This window comes from Gallus gallus, chromosome 4 (assembly GCF_016699485.2).
Source record: "Gallus gallus isolate bGalGal1 chromosome 4, bGalGal1.mat.broiler.GRCg7b, whole genome shotgun sequence".
NCBI lineage: Eukaryota > Metazoa > Chordata > Aves > Galliformes > Phasianidae > Gallus > Gallus gallus.
The window spans coordinates 71,300,589-71,323,916 of record NC_052535.1 but is presented as its reverse complement, the minus strand read 5'-3'; the positions used below and the strand labels follow the sequence as shown (position 1 = coordinate 71,323,916).

The window sequence follows — 23,328 nt, the reverse complement described above, 5'->3', positions numbered from 1 at the left end:
AGTGGTTTGTTGTTGTTGTTGTTGTTGTTGTGTTTGTTTTTCCTAAAAGCTCTGGTACTGCTGTGATTCTTTGTGCTGTTTAAGAGTCCTTCACCTTTGTCCCTAACTGCTCAAGCCTTCTCTACATCTGGAGGACACCTCCACTTACTTTTATGTGCTTGAAGTACTTAAAAAAACAGAAGAAACTTTTCACAGAAACATTTGATTGAGAGAAATGAATTTGAGAGTTACAGAGCATTAAGCAGGCAAGAGAGAAATTAGGAAGTCAATGAGCATGGTTTGAAGAAGATGGTGACTACCAAAATCAGATCTGTTGAAATGGTAATGTTGAAGCAAGGCCTCAAGTGGTTTTATTTTGACTTATCCTAATGCAAATGGAAAAAAAAAACAAAAAAAACAAAAAAAAACGTCTTTATCCTTTTATAACATTTTGGGAAATGTTATTAGTCCTTTTGATATTTTTGAATAAGCTAACAGCAGGAAAGCTGGTTAATGCTTCATGGACTTCTTACAGTGGCTGTCCTCTCAATTCTTTTCGATTTGTCGGTATCTCAAAATATTTTGCTTGAGCTTCTAGATGGCATATGTACAGATTAGGAGAAAGGGATCTGGAGGTTTGGGTTGACGGCAAGCTTAATATGAGACAGTGGCATGCACTGGCAACTAACTGGGTCAACTGGGTTGCATCAGGTCCAGCACTGCCAGCTGGGCGGGGAGAGAGATTGTCCCACTCTGTTCTGTGCTGCTGTGGTCTAACCTTGAGCACTTTATGCAGTTTTGAGCACCACAATAGAAGGAAGTAGAACTCTAAATTACACCCACAGCAAGTTTTCTGATGATATGAAGCTAGGAGGAGTAGCTGACACACCAGAAAGCTGTGCTGCTATTCAGTGAGACCTGGACAGGCTGGAGGGTTGTGTGGTGATTCTGTGATTCTGAGAAATACTTACCAGACATAGAGACCATTACCAGATGCTGAAGGCATTAGTAATGCTGTAGTCATACCATAAACAGGAATATATCAAAGTATCAAGTTGTTTTAGGTAGTAAGAATAATATGGAATTCAAAAAAATCATAAAAGTATTTGAGTCCTGGGTTATTGCAAAGGCACACAACCAAGCTTAGATAACCAGTTCATTATTGCTTGAAGTAAACTTGTTCCATTATCTGCACAATCCAGTCACACCAGGTGCTACATCATAAGCCTACCTGTGAATCAGATACAGAGAAGCACTGATCTTTTGCCAGGTTTGGCAGTCATAGAGATTGGCCTGATTGTGCAGTCCAGAATGCTTACTAGTGCTATACAATCTATTTTTATTACTTTATTAGTTCAGACTTACTTTTTCCTTTTTTTTTTTTTTTTTTTTTTTTTTTTTTTTGATATGAATTACCTCAAGGTCTTTTGTCTCTTGAAATACTAAGTCAGTAGGAATATCACTGTAGAGGATAGCTGATAGTGCGGTTTGTGTATCAGCTGTTAATTTAGTTGTCTGAACTTGCTAATTAAATACATCTGTATTGTTCTGTTCTTCTTCCTGAAGTTAGGAAAGCAGGAGTGGAGTAAGTTAGCTGTAGCAATTCTAGTTTCTTACTGTGAAGGTAGACACATCATCGCTATTATCACAGTTAGTGCAAGCCTTTCCTTTTTGTTTGACATTGTGTAGTGGAACGATTAATGATTTTTTTTTTAATTGTTTTTTTTTTCCCATGACTTATACTCATGAGCTTTCTCACTCTGTTGTCATTGTCATTTCTGGAGAAGAAGGAATATTTTTATATTATTTTACACTCCTACCCTTCACAATTTTTTGATTGATTTTAGGGAGGTATCTTAACTATTTTGCAATTTCTTCAGTCTTTTGCTAATAGAGTAAAGAGGAACAAGAGAGTTATACCATTTTATTCCCTTGTTCTTGTTTTGTTCACTCCATCATCTGCCTTTGTTATCCTTTAAAACTCTTTGAAGCAGAAAATGGCAGTAGCAGAAAAAATGTGGCTGAAGCAACTTTAAAAAAGCTGTTCATAGAAACAAAGGAAAAGAATCAATTTCAAGATAAACAGCAATGCTGTATTGAGATTTCAGTCTTGTAGGTATTTACTTGTGTAATCAGCATATTAGTTTCATTGTTATGAGCTTGCTATTGGGTTGAATGCTTTGGCAAAATGAGGTCTTAACTCACGTGTGCATGAAAACTAAGCATGAAAATAAAAAGAAATAGGAAACAGAGCAACAAACAAACTTTCCTGTGGGAAAATCTGGCTTTAATTTTTTTGATCAACAATAGAAAAATTCTCATTGAATATACTTAATTTTTAAATTTTACTTATATAATGTCACTTGAAAAATAGCTTCAATTTGATGAAAAAAATGAAAACTACTGTATTAATTTGTTCTGTTTTTTTTTTAACAGATGAATTTTTGAGTTTATATTTCATTACTTATTGAAATAACGCATATATGATTTGTTCAAAGAAACAAGAAAAATTCCCACTTTATTTCTTTAGGATAAAATACCCAAAGAGTTTCTCATGTTTTTCATAATGAACATTTTCAATGGATTCCTTTTATTCCATTTGATTGCACAACCTGCTTAGTTTTATTATAATGGATATTTGCAAATCAGTGAGTGGAGTTAAATTAAAATGGTCAGCCACTAGGAAATATTCAAAGCCCAAAATAAATACTATTTTGAGAGGGAAAAAAAATGTTATTTTTGTTCATTTCCTTATTGGTATCACTTACTTGTGTCTCTTTTTTTATTTTATTTTATTTTTTTTTTTGAGTATAAGGTAAAATTCAGAGTAAAAGTCAGATAATTAGGAAATAGAAAAGAAATTTAAATTGTATGTCACAAAGAAGTGTATGAAACAATGTGTTCTGCCAAAGTGTTAAAATTTTCAGGTAGATGAGTAAAGACACTACAGTCAATGAAAAGCAGTGAGTGATTAGTGCCTCTAAAGATAACTCCTACAGGCTAGACCAGATCATGTTAATTGTTTGAATGAGAGCACTGAAAAGAAAAAAATACTTGGAAGAAGAAATATTTACTCCGGAGGGCTGTACCACTCAGCCTCAGTGTATCCTATGGGGGGATAATTTTCTTCCAGGAAATTCTGCAGTGAATATTTTCTACCTAATAGGACGTATTTTACAACTTTAAAAAAATAAAACAATATCTGGGACACTACCTTAAATAAGGATTAGATTTTAAGGGATTTGCCTTATTGGACCTGGGATTAATTCATATTTTCAGCCTGGGGATATAAAAATCGCTTCTTTTTGTTAGATGGAGAAGCAGTTCAGTATGCTGGAGCTGTTTCTTTGGGAGGATAAAGAGGCAAGTGCAGCCTCCTGGCTGCAGCCCAGCTGCCTATTAGAGTTCCAGAGCTTGTCCCAATTCACTTCTATTTGTTCCTCTCTTACTTGCTTATTCATATGCGTTTCAGTGATTCATGAAATAAGAAACTGTGAAATCTTTGGATCAGTGGATTTCAGTATAATTTTGGATCTCTGGATATTCCGCGTTTGAATATAAAAGACAGTATTGTTAATATAATATTTCCTTAGAGTTTATTCTGATGCATACAGCGGAAGATGTTGGAATTTTGTGTCTAGAAACAATGAATTGAAACACTATCATTGAAATTATCAAGTTTCACCAAAATGCTAGTCCTAGAAGAGAATAAGTACATAAATATATCTATGTATTTTTTTATTGAAGAATTATAAATAAAAATAAAAATAAATAAATCTTTACAAATCTCTTTATTCTCTTTTGTACAATAAGTTCTGGTCCATTAGTGAATATATATCAATTTTTGTGGTGCAGAGTTATTTGCTTCTCATTTCTTTGTGACAGTACTCTACCTAATTTTGTCTGGTTTTAGTTATGGATGATAGATGGACATGTAGAACTTTACACCTGACTAAATCATAAATAATAAATCCTTAACATTATGACAAAAAACTTGAAATTAGCATCTGAAACTGAATGCATGTTCTGAACAAGGAAGTACATAGGTTTGATCTCAGAGAATATAGGGGAAAAAAAAAGGTGTTCCTCAGTTTTTTGGCTAGTTTATAAATAAATGTGTAAGTAAATAGAGCAGATTAAGGAAATATACCAAAATAGGATGGAAGAAAATGAAGGAAGTCTGAATGGCTGATATTTTGAGCCCTAGTTCTAGCAAGTTCCAAAACTTTTCTTCTTTTCTCATTCTGTTGGACTCTGTATCAAATTTAGAAGTGGCTAAATACAGCTGGGTATAAGGGATATTAAAATAGGGTAATACTGCTTCTACTTCCTCCAGACACAATAAATTGACAGCTACTTTATACCTGCTCAGTGTTAGAGATCTGATGAATGTCAGACTTTATGACACTACCCATGGCTATCTGTCCCTTTGCCATTTCTGTGCTATATGATTGCTCATGCAGCACTTACTGAATCAGTGCAAGTTGCAGCCTGAGTGCTGAAGAATCAGTGCTCTTTTGCCTTACTATAACAGGTTGTAAACTGTAACAGTTTTCAGCTGCCTCCTAAAAAGTGTTGTTCTTCCAACTGTGGAAGTAATTTGAGGGGACAGTAAGTTGGACAGCTGAAGCAAAGATTGCTTCTAGCTGTCTCAGGGAAAGCAACTTTTTGTCTTGCATCAGAAACCCTCAATTCATACTCACATCAGTTAGATTCCGTTGTCTGATACTTTTTACTTTGGCCAGTTGATTTTAAGAAAATGTTCATGCAATATAATGCACACAGTGCTTCTGAATGAACAAAAAGGTGAAATGTTTGTGGCAGTGGAACAGACCTTGCTGTGTGCCCTGCTGATAGGCAATCATTGCCTACTACAAGGAATTACCTTTTATCTTGCCAGCTGTGTTAATTTAGCTCTCATGTAATGACTAGTATGTAGATCACAATGGCTTGTATATCACCTTGAATTAGACTGTAAGCATTTAGTTAGATCCTATAAGCCATCCAGATCTATCCAGATCTGATGAATTCAAGCTGGAACTGGAAACAGTTCTCCAGCCTTGATTTTGAACATATGTTTGAATACGTTGTCAGAAGTTATATATAAAAAAAAAATCTGTTGTATTGTAGTCTGATCTGAAGATTTTTTGAACGTCTGATTTTATGCAAGCTTAAGCATAACTGGGAAAAGTGTCAAAAATATTTAGACTTTATGGTTTTCTTTTTTTTTTTTTTTTTTTTTGCGTAGGACAGCTATAAAATTTGAAGGGGTCTTGAAAAGTATTGGAGATTCTCTACAGAGTTCAAAGAATCCCTTGAGTGCTGAAAGAAACTATCCGTTTAGAAATATCAGGATGTTAATTAGTACTCCTTTCTTTGTTTGTGGTTTGCAGCAGAGATTTTTTGTCAGATTAGGGTTAAACCATTAATGAAAAGGGTGTGTTAATTAAGCAACTTGCTTATTTCTAATTGACAAAAGTATCCTAGCTCTCCTGAGACTTAGAACTAAGCACAGTAACGTCTACTGGGAGACACTTGTGACTTTGTAAGAGACGTCATAGAAAATATTAAAGCAACCAGAGGAAGTGACACTAATGAAAATGTACTGTACTAAGGGTTTCACAAGGGGCAAAACATGGGGATCTATATTCTCAGGAGTCTTCCTGTGTTTTATTCCTTTCTTTTTCCCATCCCCCATCATGCTATTTGCATGACTAGTTAAAGCTCCTTCAGAAGGAGATTAGCAAGACTGTTTGAAATTTTTGTTTTTTACTGCAGCATGTAAAAACAATATTCAGTGTTTTCCTCCCTCCCTTCCTTTCTTCTTTCCATCTTTCTTTCCTATTTTTCTTTATTAGTTCTGGATGTCTTTGATTGAAAGGAAAGGAGAGCAGGAATGTATGATAACAACTTCTGAAGCGGAATGCATTGACTTCACAGGGTAAAATAGCAAAGTTGCCCATTTTGAGCCAGCTTTTCTCATTGATAAATTTGCTAATGTATTAATGAGATGACCTGCTGGTAATCCCCTCAATTTAGTTTATGTTAGAAAGGAGTTGAAAATCATTCTATCATTGTATTTAATGTAGGTATAATTGTAAATATAGGAGATGCTACATATTTTAGTTGAAATTAAAAAAAAAAAGTGGAAACAAAGTATGTAGTTTGCTGGTATTTGTGAGAAACACTGCATGTGCTACTACTTTAGGTCATTTTAAAGGTTTTTATGTACAATTGTTTCTCTGCAAGAGGTTATAGCAACTTCTATATTTATAATACTATTTTTTTCACATATATCTAGGTCACAAGAGTGAATAGTATTGAAGAATAATGTTTTTACAGCATTAATTTGCTGTAAATCTCTGAAAGAGACTGTATTCAATTAATACAAAACTAAAACTTGTAGTAATCCAGTTTTAATTCTTCTTTATTACTTATTTCTAGATGCTAATCTGTGTTGTCCATTTACCTTTGAATGGAGATAATTCTGATTTTTGCTTGGATTTGTAAACATTTATTTTATGGATTTAAGTATTTACTGTATTTTTGGGAAACATACTGTTTTTTTTCTTCCTTATATTCTTTGCAATACAATACATTGCTTCTTTATTGTCAGTCCTAAAGTGGAAAATGGAAACTAGATTTGTCATTAATACTTTAGCTGATTATTTGATAACTTTTTTGTTTGATAACTCGTAAGTCAACTTCAACTTATGTGTTTCTCACATAATTTTAATTAATGCTGTGTCAAAATTCTGAACTGAAGCCAACTTGTATATGATGCAGTTCTGTATTCCTTTAAAATACAGGCTTGCAAAAGATTTTTGGAAGTCTAGGCTATTATGTGGGCTCCTTTTCTTGCAGGCAGCAGTTTTGTAGAACACCTTACCCATTTCTGCTAGAATTACTGGAGTAATCAAGCTCAAATTCTAAATTATATGTACCAAAGCCTGGAGTACATTTTTCTGTCTGGGATTTTGAACATGTACAAGATTTGAAAAGAAACAAACAGAAAAGCAGACGTGGTTTTGAAATCCAGATGTTAAAGAAGAAGGGTATCATTTATTATGTTAGATGAACACAACTCAGAGAGTTTTTTTTGGTTTGTTTGTTTTTTGTTTTGCTGTTCAGTTGCTTTCTCTGCTAAACATACTGTGGAAATTGCACTGGCCATTATTGATTGTTTCATCTCCACAAGGCAATGGAGAACTAATACTTAGTGTCTTGGATTCTAAAAATATTTTTTGAAGAATTAATTATGAGAAAATTACTGATGGTTTTGTCTGGTCTTCAAGTTGTCTTGACACAGAGCTCAGCAACTGCCTCTTGACTTCTTCAGAGTGTGCTACAGATGCATTTTAAAAATATATGAAGTTGTTATGAACTTCCTGTAGCAGAAATGCTAAGTCTTGAATGACCTGAAACGGTGATTGAGCAGCTGGTGGGAAGGCAGGGCCAAACCAGGGGAGCTCAGGTGCGTGGAATGCACCTTAGTGACCAGAGGAGATGGAGCCAGGATCCACCCCTTCTCAGACCTCATTTAAGGGTTGGTAATGGAGGTGAGGATACCTTGATTGAAATGTCTGCTCACGCAAGGCTTTCCGAAGGTAAGAAAATTTTCTTCCTTTGTTTCTGTGACTGCTGCATTTGGGCTTGCTCTCATTTGCTGTAACCTTGGATTGTGCCACTGCGCTATTATTGCTGTACTTTCTGTCACGTTATAGCTATGGCATTATACTTCCTTTTAATTGCACCAACACTTAAATAGTCCTGTGAGATGAAGTAACCTTTAGAAGAGCTTTGTGTACCTAGGTTTTTGGGTGTTGCAGTTTCATTATACTAGAATATTTATGTTATTTCATATTTGTATTCTTATACTTTCATGAAACGAGGTCTCAACAAGGCCCTGGTGGGTGATGATCTCAATGAGAAAGAGCTGCCAAAACAAGAAAGATAGCTTGAAAATGAGGGATGGAATCTATAACAGTATGCGTCTACAAGTGTCCTACCTCATAAGAAGATGTCTAAATTACTTTGACCTTCATTGTGTAGTTCCTGCGTTTGACTGAAAGTAACGTGGGAAAAAAAATCTTTTATGTATCTAAGGCTATTCTGTGCTTAGGAAGAAGCTGGAAATTGATTCTAACTTGACACATTTCTTCTCTGAAGTAATATAAAATCTTCATCTAAAAAATGTATACAGAAGCTTTGTGGCCCATCAGGGTACTATGACAATCCATTGTATCGATTCTGCAGTGTTAAAAGGTGACATATTTGGTGTTAACAGGCCACTGGGGAGTTGAGATTTGAATTGTACAAAGGAAGAAGTACTGGCTTTCCTGTAACATGGCAGGTTTTCTAAAGCAGTGATAGTATCTGCAGTCTCACATAATTCCACACATGTAAATTTACAAGATGCAGAAATTAAAGTCTTATATAAAAAAAATTCATCAAGTGAAAAAGAATGTTTACTGTTTTCTCACAACCAAAAACATCCTGTAGACTATTGTCTGTAAAAGCTGTTGACATCCAGAACTTAAAATTAATTCAAAAGACTGCTCTGAAAGTAATGCCTACCATTTTATGATGTTGGCCCATGATGTCAGAGACATATGGTGGTATGGGAGTAGAAGCTGAACTTTCCCACCAGTATTCCATTACATTTTGTTGCCACGCAACAAATGGCAGCAGAGGGGCAGTCTGACAAAATGGCATCTGGCATAGAAGTGTGGATGAAGCAAAAATGTGGACTTGAATTCCTTTATGTGGAAACAAATTGCACCCACTGATATTCATTGGTGTTTGCTGAACATTTATGGGGAGAAAGCAGTAGGTGCAAGCACAGTGGGGAGGTGGGTGGTGCATTTCACAGGGGCAATATTCACTGTCAGAGGTGATGATGGGTCGCCTCTCCTGGCGCAGATTGTTATAAGTGTGGTATGTGGGCTGTTCACTGTTGGTGATAATGCATAGCTAACAGTGGTGACCATTTTGAAAAAGCAGAGTTTTGTAGCTCAGAATTTGCTCTATTTAATCATGTTTTTGTGCTCTTTGTAATCTATCGCACTTTCCGTGGAAATAAATAGGAGGCATTACTTTCAGAGTGAAGTATGTACAAAAGAATATTTTTTTTCTCATTCTGTAAAGTGTAACCTGAGTCCTAGATAAAGATCTTAATTTTTATTGTTCATTTCAGCATTTGGAGTTTATTGCTATTTTATGTAATGTCTGTTTTTCTTTCAACTTGCATGTTAAAGTGTGTATCTGTAAGTGTAAAACTGCAGCTATTTGGTTTTGCCTTCCAGGTCATGATGATAATGTGTGTGTGTGTGAGGGGAGGGGTGGTGGAGTATACTAACCAAACTTGTGGAAGACAGAGTTAGAAGAGGTTATTTTACATTTTACTATTGTTCCAGTGAAGTGCTAGGTTTAATGATTTTATGACCTGGAATTGTTTATGTTAAAAGAACATTTTGATTATTGTTTGTTTGGGTTGTGTCGATTATGATTTTTGGACAGGAAAAAATCAGCTCAGTCAAAGAAACAGCATGCTAATTCTAGCCATTTGGAAACTAATTGTGAGAGTGCCAGTTTTATGGATTCATAGGAGTTCGCTGAATGCTACTTTCAGATTTTAGTGTGTGCTTGAATGCAAGTAATCCTGCAAAGAAGTATAGAAGTAATTTTATATTATGTTTTCTGTTTTCTAACACTTTGTTTTACTTAAATAGATTTGCTAGGCAGTGACAGCTCTGAAAAATTAGATACAGTGGCTGGTGGAAGTATTTTAGTTCCAGACATTCTAAATAGTATAGAAAGGAGGAAATGAAGTATCACTGTATTTTAAAGATGGTAGTTTTGTCAAAGATTCCTATTCAGTCTTGAACTTAAAACAAACAGAGTAAATCAAATACATCTAAAATGTATGTACTCATTGAAGATATACCTTTTCTTTTTCGTTTTTCTTTCTTCTTTAAAAGCATAAGAAAGAGCACTGACTTAGTAAACGTAAGACACTGTGTTAGGAGCTTAATTGTGATTTTAATTATCTCTAAACAACTTTGTATTATAACAGGCTTTCATGAAACAGGTACATGAAAACCTAAACCTGATATGATTAGATGAAACTATTATATTTTCTCACATTTGTGTTGGTGCTTAAAAGTTAGACTATTATGTCTTACATTCAAATTAATTTCAGCAAGGCAGAAATGGTAATTTAGGAATAAAATCAGGAGAATATTTTGATCAGATCTGAGTTTCTAAACACTTAATATTTCATCTGTCTGTTTCTTTTTAAATGAATAACAGTATCAATCTATTTAGAAGGGTGGTAATAGTTCCTTGTCATCTTTTTAAGATGCTCAAAGCCTTCTAATGTAAGTCACAGATTAAAAATTTATTTATTTATTTAGTGACTGTGTATCTTTATTCCAAGACCCGACCATTGTTTCAAAGGAGGTAGTTCTCTTCTGTCTGAAATCAGCAGATATTGCAGTTTTTCTCACTGCTTTTCATATGTTGTGTTTTAATTACTTTTACTTTATCCCCTCTCATTTTCATGGGTTTCTGATTCTGTGGGTCAAGAGCCAGGTGACCTATCCTGCCTGTTTAAATCCTGAATTTTAATATACATCCTCAAAGGTATTTTTTTTTTTCTTAAAAGACCACCCTAGAAAGTGGGGACTGAACTTACTGAGTATGACTATTCCTTCCTGAGTAGATATAATCTCTGATGATAAAAATTCTTCTTAATAACTGTGCATTTATTTAAGTGCAGTATACTCAGGTTTATAATAGAGAAATAACTGACAGTGAAGTTCTGTTGAAGGGGGCTCCATTGACAGGGTTTTTTGGCACTAGAACAGGCTCTCCAGGGAAGTGGTCTTAGCATTGAGCTTCCAGAGTTCAGAAAGATCTCAGGATAAACTCTCAGACATGTAATTTGATTTCTGGGTTGTCCTGTGTGGACTTAGGAATTAGACTCCTTGAGGGTCTCTTTTTAGCTCAGGATATTCTATGATTCACCAAGTAAAAGCTACCTCAATGTGGAACCTACATTTTATGCAAATACAGGCAAAGCAAGGCTGATGTTCCTTTCTTTGTCTTTTTGTCTCATGCTCTGAAACATATCAGTCTTATCTGGTAACCTACTGCAAAAGAATCTTAACTACTCAGTTGTACTAAAACCTGTCACAAATATTTGCCTTCCTTTTACTCCTCTTTTTACTCTGCTTCTAAGGGAGTCAAAATTTCAGTAGTAATTACCTTTCTGATGAACAACATGAAAACTTTAAGGAAAATAAGTATTAAAAATGTCTTTTATTTTCTTGGAGAAACTAAACCATGTCACTGTTCTGAAAGTAATGATGATACTAACAAAAACAGGTAAGTAGTTTACAACTGTACTGAGCAGCTACAAATTTTTTCCAAGTATTTTGCAAATAAGCTGAGAGCTTTGCTGTTGTGCTTCTTATGCAGAAGAGCAAACTGTCACCTTTTAAATGAACCTTGACAGTCCCGGAGTGGCTATGCTATGACTAAGCAGTTTCTGTGTATTTTTAGCAAGTTTCTGTCTAGTTTACAGAGTTGATATTTCTTTATTGCTTGCATATATAAGAATGGGATGAAAGTGTTTGGATTTTTTTTTTCTTGCGAACAGTGTTTGCTGACTGTGTTTCAGTATTTAATTACATCAGTGTTTGATGGCTAACTACAGAAAAATGTATTTCTAAATTATTTAAAATTTCTCCTCAAACTTTTCTTTTGGTGGATGTTCTGATTACAGAAGAGCATCTTCAGATTAGAAGGGAAAACTACTGAAAAGGTATCAGAAAAAAGGTTATACAAATTTTGAGATGAAATCAGCTTAGCACTTGATATTTGAAGAAAGAGAAGACTATCGTTTGTAAAATGTTATAGTGTGCTGCAGAAAACCAATTATAATATACATGAAGTATGCAACTGTTATTAATTTCTGAGCCATTTTTCTGTTTGAAATAGAAAACACCACAAATCTAGAATTGTCAACTGTCAACCTGATCCAGTATACTTTACTTGCCATTAATGCTAATCCTAAGTGTGTATGTGTCTCTAGAAACTTATTCTGAAATTAGAAAAAATGTTTTTGTTATTATCATCCATGTCTTGTCTGTCTGTGCTCTCCTCCTCCTGCCCAAGCTGTTTTACTGACAGATATTACAACTGGTATTACTCTCGGTATGAGCAGTTGTGTAAAGGTAGACTACATGTAACTTAAATTAGTAAATTGTCTTCATGATATGCACACACTGAGTGTCAGTAAACTGCCTTTTTGGTCTTAAAATAAGTATTTTTCTATTTCACTAAAAATCTTTTTTGACAAAAAGTGTTCAAAAAAGCATACAGTGTTCGTTGTCTATGCCCGTGTACAAAATCTGTGCATGAATTAATCTGTGTTGAGGAACTTAAAGGATTAATACTTACCTAATACCTGTAAGCATGCAAAATATGCTATATTTGGATCATTAGATTACAGTCCAGTGTGAGATAGTTAAGCTGACTCAGAAATATGTAGGTTGCTCCAAAAGTAATGCCTCTCGTTTATTTCCATGACAGTGATAGAAAAAGCACATTTTCACAGCACATGTGGAAAATCTGCTTGGCTGTCTGGAATGGGGCTTGTGTTTCAAGTCACTGTCAGCACTGCTGAAATGCACAACCCACCACCTCACTGTGCTCACATCCACTGTTTGGTATCCATAAGTGTTCAGCAAACATCAATAAATGTCAATAGGTGCAGCTTTTTTTTTCTCATGAAGAAGTTTAATTCCACATCTTTTCTGCACTTCTGTGTCAGCTACAGTTTTGTCAGACTGCTCCTCTGCTGCCATCTGTTGCATGGCAACAAAATGTAATGGAATATTGGTGGGAAGGTTCAACCTCTACTACCATACCACCAAGATCTATCTCTGATGTTGCTGGCCAACATAGTAAAATAATAGGCATTATTTTCAGAGCAGCCCTCATACTTGAAGGTGACTTTCAGTGTATTCCTCTGATCAGCTTCTTTAAGATCTGTGTAATGTTAGTATCACAGTCTGATTTGGACATATAATAAAAAGCGAATAGAGAAGAAAAAGCAATCATTTGCAGTGTAAAATCCTTATGATAGCTTGGCAGACTTTAATTAAACCAACCAAACACACTGTGCTCATAAGAGCACTATGAAATAAGCTCTTATTTGTTAGAAAACACTGTTCTGCTCACTTAAAAAGGGCAAAAGTTGTAACTTGTTTAGAAGTATAGAATTTATAATTCATTGGAAGAGAAGTGATACATTCAGAAAATCTCATTCTTAATTTTATGAAAGTGAACAGTTGACAATTGAAACAAGTTTGTGCTCTCAGTAGTATAATAATAGTATTTTGCAAATGTGTAATATATTAAAGAAGGGCCACTATATTGCTTATAAACTTAGCTCATCTTTATGATGCTTTCATAACTTAATTGAACATTGAGGTCAATGTATGGGATAATTTTGAACTAAGAAACCTCACTAACCTTTAGACTACAGGTTGGAGGTACGTGGGAGAGGAATTCAGAAATCCTAATGCCATTTTTTTTGTCTTCTGAAAAACTAGCTTTAAATACTGTCACTTTGAGTCTGTATTTTATATCTTTTTTTTTTGTGATCTGTTCAAATAGTGGTTTCAACCTACGCATGTATAAAAAGTACAGCTTGTCCCTTCTCTGAAACACTGGCATTTCTTATCAAATCAGCAATAGATCAGTTGCAGTGCTTATCATTGCCTGCTGGCATAATTTCTTTGTGTTCTTGATCTTCTTTCCTTTCCTTTCCTCTTTTCTGTTTAAACTGCAACATTCTAACATTCTTTTTTTCCTTCTTTGCCTTATATATTTCTTTTCCTTTTATAACATTTTTGTTTAGTTTTGGCCTCTCTGTGTGGCTCTACCTTTGGAGCCCTACTGTGCCTTTGGCATAATCTTCTTTGCTGCCTGCTGGTTGCAGTTTTATCCACCGGGAAGGAGCAGCAGGTCTCCTGCTGCTCCAACAGGATTCCTGCTCCATGCAATATTATTACATTTATTCTCCTCTTCAGTCAGTCTCTTGCTTTCCTTCTAAAGCAAGGGCAAGAAAAGCCTCTTGAAGCCCTCTCTACCCCATAAGGGCCTATATTGAACAGGGATTATTGGCCCAGTGTCTCCAAATGGCTGAAGCGTGAAGTAGTCTGTGAAGTCTGTTGTGCCTGCAAGATGAAACATAGTATTTCATATTGCAGAGTAAAGAATAAATATATCATCTTACTATTTCTGCCACATCAGATCAGGCTATTTTAAATATATATCGAAAGCATTTAATTCTATGAATAATTCTTCTCTCTCAAGTCATTTCTTCTTTGTCAAGAAGAAGAACAAAGAAGACTTGACAATAAGTCTTCTTTGACCTTGTATGCTCAAATGAAGACCTTAATGAGCAACAATTTAACTGACAGACACCAATCCATGCAGATTATAAATTGAACAGTAAATTAACAACCTTCATTTAATTTTGAAGATAATTTTTTTACACTTTGAAAGAATAAAATTGAATTTTAATATACATGTATTTGTCATTCACATCAGTTTTCATATACATTAGACATAGAATTCTCTTTTTATATTTTTATTTTCATGCTGTCTTGGAGTGCCACATTAAAAAAAAAAAATGTAATAGTGCCTGAAGTAACAAAGTATCACTAGCAAAGAACACAGACATTTTGTCTTTGAGATGATTAACATTGGGATTTGGAAAATTATATTCCATGTTCAGTTTATGTGGTTTATTCTCTTCAGCATTGGCCGCTGGTAGTAGGTATAGGCAGTCATTTTAGTGTCACTGACAGATGAAGAAAGGCTGGGAGTTTGAAATGGAGTCACTTCTCATACATTTGTTTTTGAGATACAATATCTCAAAAACATACTTTTGTCGAAGCTTAGGTACAGAAGTGTTAATTCTGTGTAAAGACAAGATGTGGAAAAATTCTGTTGATTGTTTTCTCCTGGAATAAAGTATGTAATCAAGAATATTACAAAGAATGAGAAAAGAGGGGAGAAAGCAAGAGTCACATAAACAAAAAGTGCAATACGGAGACGTGGTCAGTATAACAAAGAAGGACTGCTAAATATCAACTAAAATAGGTATTAGAGGGATGATAAAAATAAAATTTTATTTAGCTATGTTAACCAAAACAAGAAAGAAGTTAGACAATTATTTCATTTAGAGATGAAAGATAATGCAGATGTTATAAGGGAATAAAATTAATTCTTAGCCTTAGTTTTGAACGAAGGGGATCATGTTATATTTTAGAGGCAAAAGCTGGAAGTCAGTCTGAGACAGGAAGGAAACTTGGAGTCTGATATACGCAGGTCAAGGAGGAACAGATAAACATCTGAGTGATACAGATAAAGGCATTCTAGGTCGTCTTGTAGATAAACCTCTTAGGGTAAACATGGAGCTGTTTTGTTGGAGAATAGCAAATACTCTGTATTTTAATAGTGGGTAAGATGAAGAAGGGATGAAGGTTTTATTTAACAGTTGAGCAGAATTTATATGAAAAATTCAAGATACTGATATAAAGGGGAAAAAAGATTGGCTAAAATGGAAATTGAAAATGACTTTACTGAAAGGGGTTTGTGCAAACCAATTTGATGCCATCCTCTGAAAGGATAACTAGTGTGCTAGATAGAGAAGATTTAGTCATCTTGTCTCTTTAGACTTCATCAAGCAGTTGATGCTTTGCCACATGGGAAATTATTTGTTCATCTAAGGAAGATGGGGATTACTAAATGAATCTGTAAATGTGTGAGAAATTCACTAAAATGAGATTGACGATAGGTGGTGTTGCAATGGTAAACATTGTAAAAAGATGGAAAGTTATTCGTTCAAGTTAAATGTCAATTTAAGAATGATTTTGCTTTGTATTTTCACCTTGGTGCACAGAATGCAAATGTAATAATGAAAAAATGATTATGAAAGTGATATAACTATCATGAGTTTGGGGGAGAATTTGACTGCAGTAGATTAATAACTAGAAAACGCTATAGACTTCAGCAGTGAAAATAAGTCAAAGTCCAATAGCAAGAACAATACTATAACTCATAAATTCATTTAGAAACTCATGAGTTGGAGCAGCAGCAAGTTAGACACAGTTATTATGAGTACCAGTTTGACACAGGCAAATTTACTTCTACGACATCAGGACAACATTAAGTTACGTACTGCTGTAAAACAACAGTCATGTCATTCGGCAAGGAATTCATGAGACTTCATCTGAAAGATTGTTATATTATTTTAGTCAGATATTCAGGAAGAAATAAGCTAGCACTCTTGAGAGCTCTTTACTAAGTATGGGATGTAGAGTTAGCTGTGCAAGAAATGTCTGAAAGTGTTTTCTCATTTAGAGTTAAGGCTCTGAGGGACGTGTTGTGGCAGGCTAAAATTGGATGACAGAAGTTGTTACTATCCTCAAGGCATAAATACCTGAACATCCTTTGAATCACTGTGTTAACCACTGCCTGGTATATTAAGGTAAATCAAAGCTGGAATTGTTTTGGTTTAATATACTCAGGTGAAGAAGGCTGTAGCAGAGCATGAGTTCATTCATAAGCATATCAAATAGCTCTGCCCTGAAGGCTCTAAATCCTGTCAGAGGGGTGGAGCAGCCCATTGAAGGTGGTACCTATTCCTGTCATTTGGTTTTAAGCCACTGCTACACAAACCTCAGAGCCTTCCAAAATTAACTAGTGAAAAGAAATTTCATGGCTCTTTGTAAATTTGTTGGGAATAAATGCTAGCAAAAAAAAAAAAAAAATAATATATATATATATATATATATATTGAAAGGCCATGCTGATATAATAGCAATCAATATATCACCTATACATTCGGGCTAGAAAAAATGAATTCATCCCTCTGGAGATATGAAGTGATGTAAAAATATCATATTTTCCTTCTAGTTTGTTCCTGTACTCCTGAGAATAGGAGAAAATAAAGCAACAAAAACTGTGTTCTAGGCTATTCATGTTTCTATTTTTTATCACTGGATTAAACTATTAGAAGCATTATCTACACCAAGATCAAGTTATGTTCTGTAAGCTGTTTAAAGAGCAGCCCAAATGTCTCCGTGTGCAATTTGAAGTATCAGAGGCATCAAAAGACAGCGATACTTGGTGTTCTATTTTTCTGTAAGCCAATTTTGTTTCTTGACATGACAGAATTACTGAGCTTTCAAAAAACGTCTAGAGTGCTGCTGTATTATGTTTCTAAAAAGCAACTTAAATATGCAATATCTTTATTATTTATTATTATATGATCTTTTTATAAGATTGTATTAATGAATTTATTCAGTAGGTTAAGGTGTCAGAATTTTAATCAATGTTTTATGGAAGTAATATCGTAGAATGGCATGGGTTGGAAGGGACCCCAAGAGTCATCAAGTTGCAACTGCCCTGCCACAGGCAGGGCCACCAACCTCCAGATCTGGAAGTAAATCAGGTTGCCCAGGGCTCCATCCAACCTGATGTTGAACACTCCCAGAGATGGAGCATCTGCAGCCTCTCTGGGCGCATACAGACCTTATAGCAGTTTACGTTATTGAGACTTTTTGGATACCTTCAAGAAATGCTAGCAAGTTATAATTCCAGGAATTGCATGGTGTTGTAGTAAGTAGCATTAAACATGCAGTATTTTTACTTACAATTACATGAGAGAAGTCAGCAGTAGCTGTAGTAATGTTGCAGAACTAGAGCCAGCTATGACAGGAAGTAGTTAAGAACATAGTCAATTGTGTTGAAGTTGAGTTTAATAATAATACCATCATGTTAAGTAATAGCCAGGTGTCTTACCCTTTAAAGTTGTTTTCTTTAACTTTTTTTCTGACTTTTAGCTTTCATCATCTGGAGTATTAATGGATTTTCTTGTATCTTATTTGGTTATATCTATTACAGACACTGATGACTAAAACCTATGCTTCTCCTTGTGATCCTAGGCAGCAATCTCATTCATTTTTTATCCAGAAAGTCTTTTTTATCAGTTTGTTTGTATCTTTTGTTGAGTATCTTTTTTAACCTATATACAGCCTTTAATGATTCAGCAAATGTTTTATAAATAGTAAAGCAAATATGTTAATGTTATTTTTTTAGTTAGTGATTATTTGTGTTTAAGTACAAGAGAATTAGAGTTCCAGCCCAGATTTGTCGTCTTTGTCAACATGTATATTCCAAGGAAATGTACTAAATATGTTTCTGGTAGTTGCCCATATTCTATTTTACTTTCTGTCACAAACTGGAAATGAAGCTGTGTGTGTGAAGAAGTTTAAAAATAGGTTAGAAACATACTGTGAAATATAACAGGAAATCCGTCAAGATGTATTTTTATCTGCTATTTGCCATAGTGGACAAAACTGAGGATGTTGTATTTTTCATGTAAGACACATTGAATGTTGCAGAAACTTGTAATTTCTTATATTTTTAGTAATACATACACATTGATTGTACTACAGTCATGAAGTATTTGTATTCAATGTTAAAAGAATGAGTGACAAAAAATTAAAAATAAAAGTTGCTTGCAGAAATAAAGAATTCTGAGGTTCCATCACTATGTGATGGCTATATACCCTATGTTGTACTCCATACTCTGTGAACTACTTAATTAAAAAAAATACTATGCTAAAAGTTCACTTTTGAATGGAAACGTATGCAAGTCAAGGAAAAAGAAGGATATAAATACTAATGAATAAGTTTTGATAGGATATTAGAGTAAATTTCAAGTACTAGCGCAACGAAAAATTTTTCATGCCTATGAAAAACAGAAACTAGATGCAGAATTTAAGAATGTTTCATATGAATTTGAATACTTGTTGAGGCACTCAATATCACAGGATTACAGAATCAAAGAATCACAGCATCTTAGGCATTGGAATGGACCGCTGGAGATCATCTAATCCAACCCCCTGATAGGGCAGGCTCATTAGAGTAGATTACACAGGAAAGCATTCCAGAGAAGACTCCACAACCTCTCTGGGCAGCTTGTTCTAGTGCTCTGTCACTCTTAAACCCAAGGTTTTCCTCGTGTTCATATGGAACTTTTTGTGTTCCAGTTTGTGTTCACTGCCTCTTGTTCTGTCTCGCTGAAACAAACATGGCCCATCCGCTTGATTCCTTCCCTTTAATATTTATAAGCATTGATAAGATTATATAAGATATTAGTGTTCTCTTCTCCAGACTGAACAGTCCTGGGCCTTTATTCCGCACAAGAGAGTTGCTCCAGGTCCCTTATCTTTGTATGTGAAATCTTATTAGTAACTCTCTGTCTTTCTTGACTGAGGACTCCAGAACTGGATACAATACTCCAGATGATGTTTTATCTCCTTCCCAGGGTTGGACGTGAAGCTGATTGGCCTGTAGCTTCCTGACTCATCCTCCTTGCTCTTTTTGAAGACTGGAGGGACATTGTTTTTCTTTCAGTCCTCAGGCAGCTCTTCCATTCTCCATTACATCTCAAAGATGATAGAGGCTTAGCAATTACTTCTGTCAGCTCCCTAGAGACTCTTGGGTGACTCCCATTGAGGCTCATGTACTTGTGTGTGTTGACTTTTCCTGGATGATCCTCCCCAGCCAGGGTAAAGTTTTCCATTCCCCTATCTATCTATCCCTCTATCTTTAGTAGTAGTACCTGGCAGTAAAGACTGAAGCAAGGAAAACATTCTGTAATTCTACCTTCTCAGTGTCCTTACTAGGACACCCGCCCCTTTCAGCAGCAGGCCCTAGTCTTCCTTTTGCTTACTTAAAGAAGTCTTTCTTGTTGTCCTTGACCTACCTCGCCAGATTTAATTCCAAATGGACCTTAGCCTTCCTTTTCACATCCCTGCATGGTCTGACAATGTTCCTATATTTCTCCCAGATGGCCAGACCCCTTTTCAAGCTTCTGTAGACTTTCTTAGTCCATTGGAAATTTCCATCAATTCTTGTAGTTGGACTTGAAGATCTTTAAGGTCTTTTCTAACCTGAGAGATGATTCTTGCTTATCCTTGTGGGCCTTCTGCCACCTTTGCTTGATTTCTTACTCTTGGGGATGCACCAGTGTTGAGCTTGGAAGAAGTGGTGCTTGAATGTCAACCAACTCTCTTGGGCCCTCTTCCAATGCTCTAACTCATGAAATATCTCCAAGTAGATCCTTGAAGAGGACAAGTTGGCTCTCCTGAAGTGCAGGGTTAGGATAGATAAATTGATAGATAAATAGACTGACAGACAGAGTCAAACAGATATACTTCTGTACTTTTTTTTGGCCTTTCTATTGTTTTTGCTGTTTAGGCCAGCAAACATATCTTAGAGAGAGAAAAAGATCTGTGTGTAATTGGATTGATGATTAAGAATTTTACTGAGGCATAAATATATTTCTTCTGCAACCAAAGCAGAATGTTCTGCTTACTTGTCCCAGATGGCTTCCTGTAAGAAGATCATATTTAGATTGGTGAACAGACGTTACTTATTTAAGGACATTTGGGAGTCTTTTGTGGATTATGTTCATAGAGTAAAAGCTGCTTTGTAGAGATTCTTGACATTGCTTTTCTACGCTGTGTAAATTGGTTTTAACTTTGTGTGTGTAATAGATTAGAATAAGCAATTCATTAAAATATTTGAAAATAAGGAATTTGCAATAAGTGATGTGAAAGAAATATAGATAATATAAAAATAATAGAAAAGCAGAAAAGACTGGTGAATGCCAAAGAAATGTATTATGTAACTATCAAACATAAGGTTAGTGCTTTTTGTGCAGATGACTTGTTTCTGAGTATTATTTTAAGAGACATTTTAGAAGACTGTATTGAACGGAAAGCTCCCTGTTTATCATTAGATGTGCATTTTCTCTAATTTCCTTGATAAGCTTACTGATAATAGTAGCACAAAGAAAGCCCAATGTCCCTTATTCTCCAGTTTCTTTTTTGTCTGCCTTATACAATAATAGTTGATATCTGGCATTTTGGCTAATTTACATTTTCACAGAATTGTCATTTTATATTGTGTACTAACCTCTAAATTGTGATCTCTCTCAATTTTTTTTTTTCCAGATAGGTGGGTGTTGGGAGGACAGGGTGAAGTATGGGAAAGAATATTCATTGCCTTTTTTTTTTTCTTACAAAATTAATGATTTGTTTCTTTCAATTACCTAATATTTTTAGAGAATTACTGCACTACTTATCCCATCACTTAATGGAGAAGTTATGTTCACCACCAATATCTGAAATGAGTACTTTGTTTTAATCGGTCCACAGTAGCTAGTAAGTAAGAAAAAGAGGAAAGTAAATCTTTGCTCAGTTTCTTTATTCTGTGATCTAAAAACCATTCTTTTCTTGGACATGTTTCAGTTACTTCCTTTAATGTTTGTTAATCAATATGTTATTCTATTCTAAGTGTCTTTACTGCCAAACATTATTTTATGGAATATATAGATAAATATGTATAGGACATTAAAGAGAGAAAAGGAATATTTTTACTCACAAAATCTATAAATCAGGAATACGTTAGCCAAACCCTACTCACATCCTGGTAAGCAGACATATTTTTGTATTTTTTGTAGGTGGACACAGTACAGACTACGCAGCACCCTGACCACATTGAGGTATCATGTAAAATGAATGTATGTGCTTGTAAGTGAATTATTTATGAAAAGAAATTCCAACTCTAAGGACTGTTGGATCACAAAATAGAAGAACTCTCTTTATTCTTAGCTTAAGAAATCCATTCCCAGAGGGCAGGGTTACTGCAAAACAAACGGGACCTCAAAAACAAAGCTATTTAATAAACAAACAAACATATAAATCGTTAAAAAACAGAACAATAACAACAGCAGAACACCAAAACTGAAAGCAAGAGACACAAGCAGTGTATATCAGAAAGACTTGGTAAGCAGAAATGATCATAAGTGAAGGAACAAGATCATATACCATCTAATTTAGGAGTACAAGTAGGATGAAAAACCTCACAATTTTCTGCTTTGTTCCATCTTTGAAAGGACTGAAATTTGATTAGATGATTGTTTCAGTTAGTAACTAGTAGCCGAGTGTGAACAAGATTGAGTTTTAAGAATTTAAATCAAGGAAGTATTTTTGGGTTGCTGGAAAAACAAAAAAACAAAAATGATAATATGCTAGATAAACAAAGACAATATACATATCTTGGAAATGGATATTTGGAAAATCATACTTTAATCATTTAAATAACTTTGTGCTACTTTGGGACAGAGTGGGGATGAGAAATTAGAGGAAGTGTTCTTAGATCCTTCAAATTTTGCTGCAAATATAGCTCTACAAGGAAACTGAGGTATATGCAGAGAAGAAACAAATGAGTTAAATGACTATACTAGTGAGTAGGGAAGTTAACACTTACCGTCATGTATGTATATACAGGCACATACAATTTTGTTGTTAAACAAAAATATTGTATGATTGTCACTATAAAAACCACACATAGGGAAAACCTTAAATTCTGCAGTCACTGTTAAGATGTATATGCCATTATACAGAAAAAAGCTATGCCTCAACTCCAATTTTATACATTTATAACTTTTATATTTATATATACGTATATACATATGAATATATCTCTGTCTAATGGATATTATGCTATATATTATATCAGCTAATAATTTAGAGAAAGGTGAGGCAGAATATTTTCTCCTAAGTAATTATTTCATTCATATCATTCTTATTCATCATAAGTAATAATAAAACAGTGTATTTTAAGTACAAACAATTTTTGAACAGTTTTTTTTTCTTTTCTAATGAATAAAGCCTAACTTTAATGTATTCAAATTTCTAGGATATACAAAGCTGGTATAAATGTGTGAGGGAACTATTATATATATTTGAAACAAAAGTGTATATTATCACTGTCCTTCCTTATTAATACGGCTTTTCAACTATTTTAATAACAGTGCTGAGAACCACTTTTTCTTTCATGATTGTTATTCATTTATGTCTGAATTACATTGCCCTTTGTGTTTGTCTTCAAAACTGGTAGTCTGCTACTTTTTTTTTTCCACTTGTGATAATTAGTTCCATGTGGAAGAATTTATGATACGATAGAGCCTTTGATCTCTGTATTGTACTGAGATATGTTATCAAAACTTTAAAGTCTGTATACTGCTACTATGTTGATTTTGTTTTCTGTAAGCAAAATCAATGTGTAAAATTAAAATAAGAAATTAATCATTTTTTTTAACACATTCAGATTTTTGTGAAATTTGTTTATGTATACTTAATTCCTAGTTTGGAACTCATTGATATGAAAACACATATAAATCTTTAG

At 34.4% G+C, this 23,328-nt stretch overlaps 1 protein-coding gene across 8 annotated transcripts in view; it reads left to right on the top strand.

The window, feature by feature from the left end:
* Positions 1–23,328, top strand: part of PCDH7 (protocadherin 7) — a 256,931-nt gene that overhangs the window by 32,453 nt on the left and 201,150 nt on the right. For 3 of the 8 annotated variants that reach the window (XM_040699311.2, XM_040699308.2, XM_015285689.4), the window contains exon 2: positions 21,599–21,640. The exons of the other annotated variants lie outside the window; for them this stretch is intronic. In XM_040699311.2, the coding sequence (XP_040555245.1) occupies positions 21,599–21,640 (42 nt within the window). The remainder of the gene's footprint in view (positions 1–21,598; positions 21,641–23,328) is intronic. 8 annotated transcript variants of the gene reach the window in all.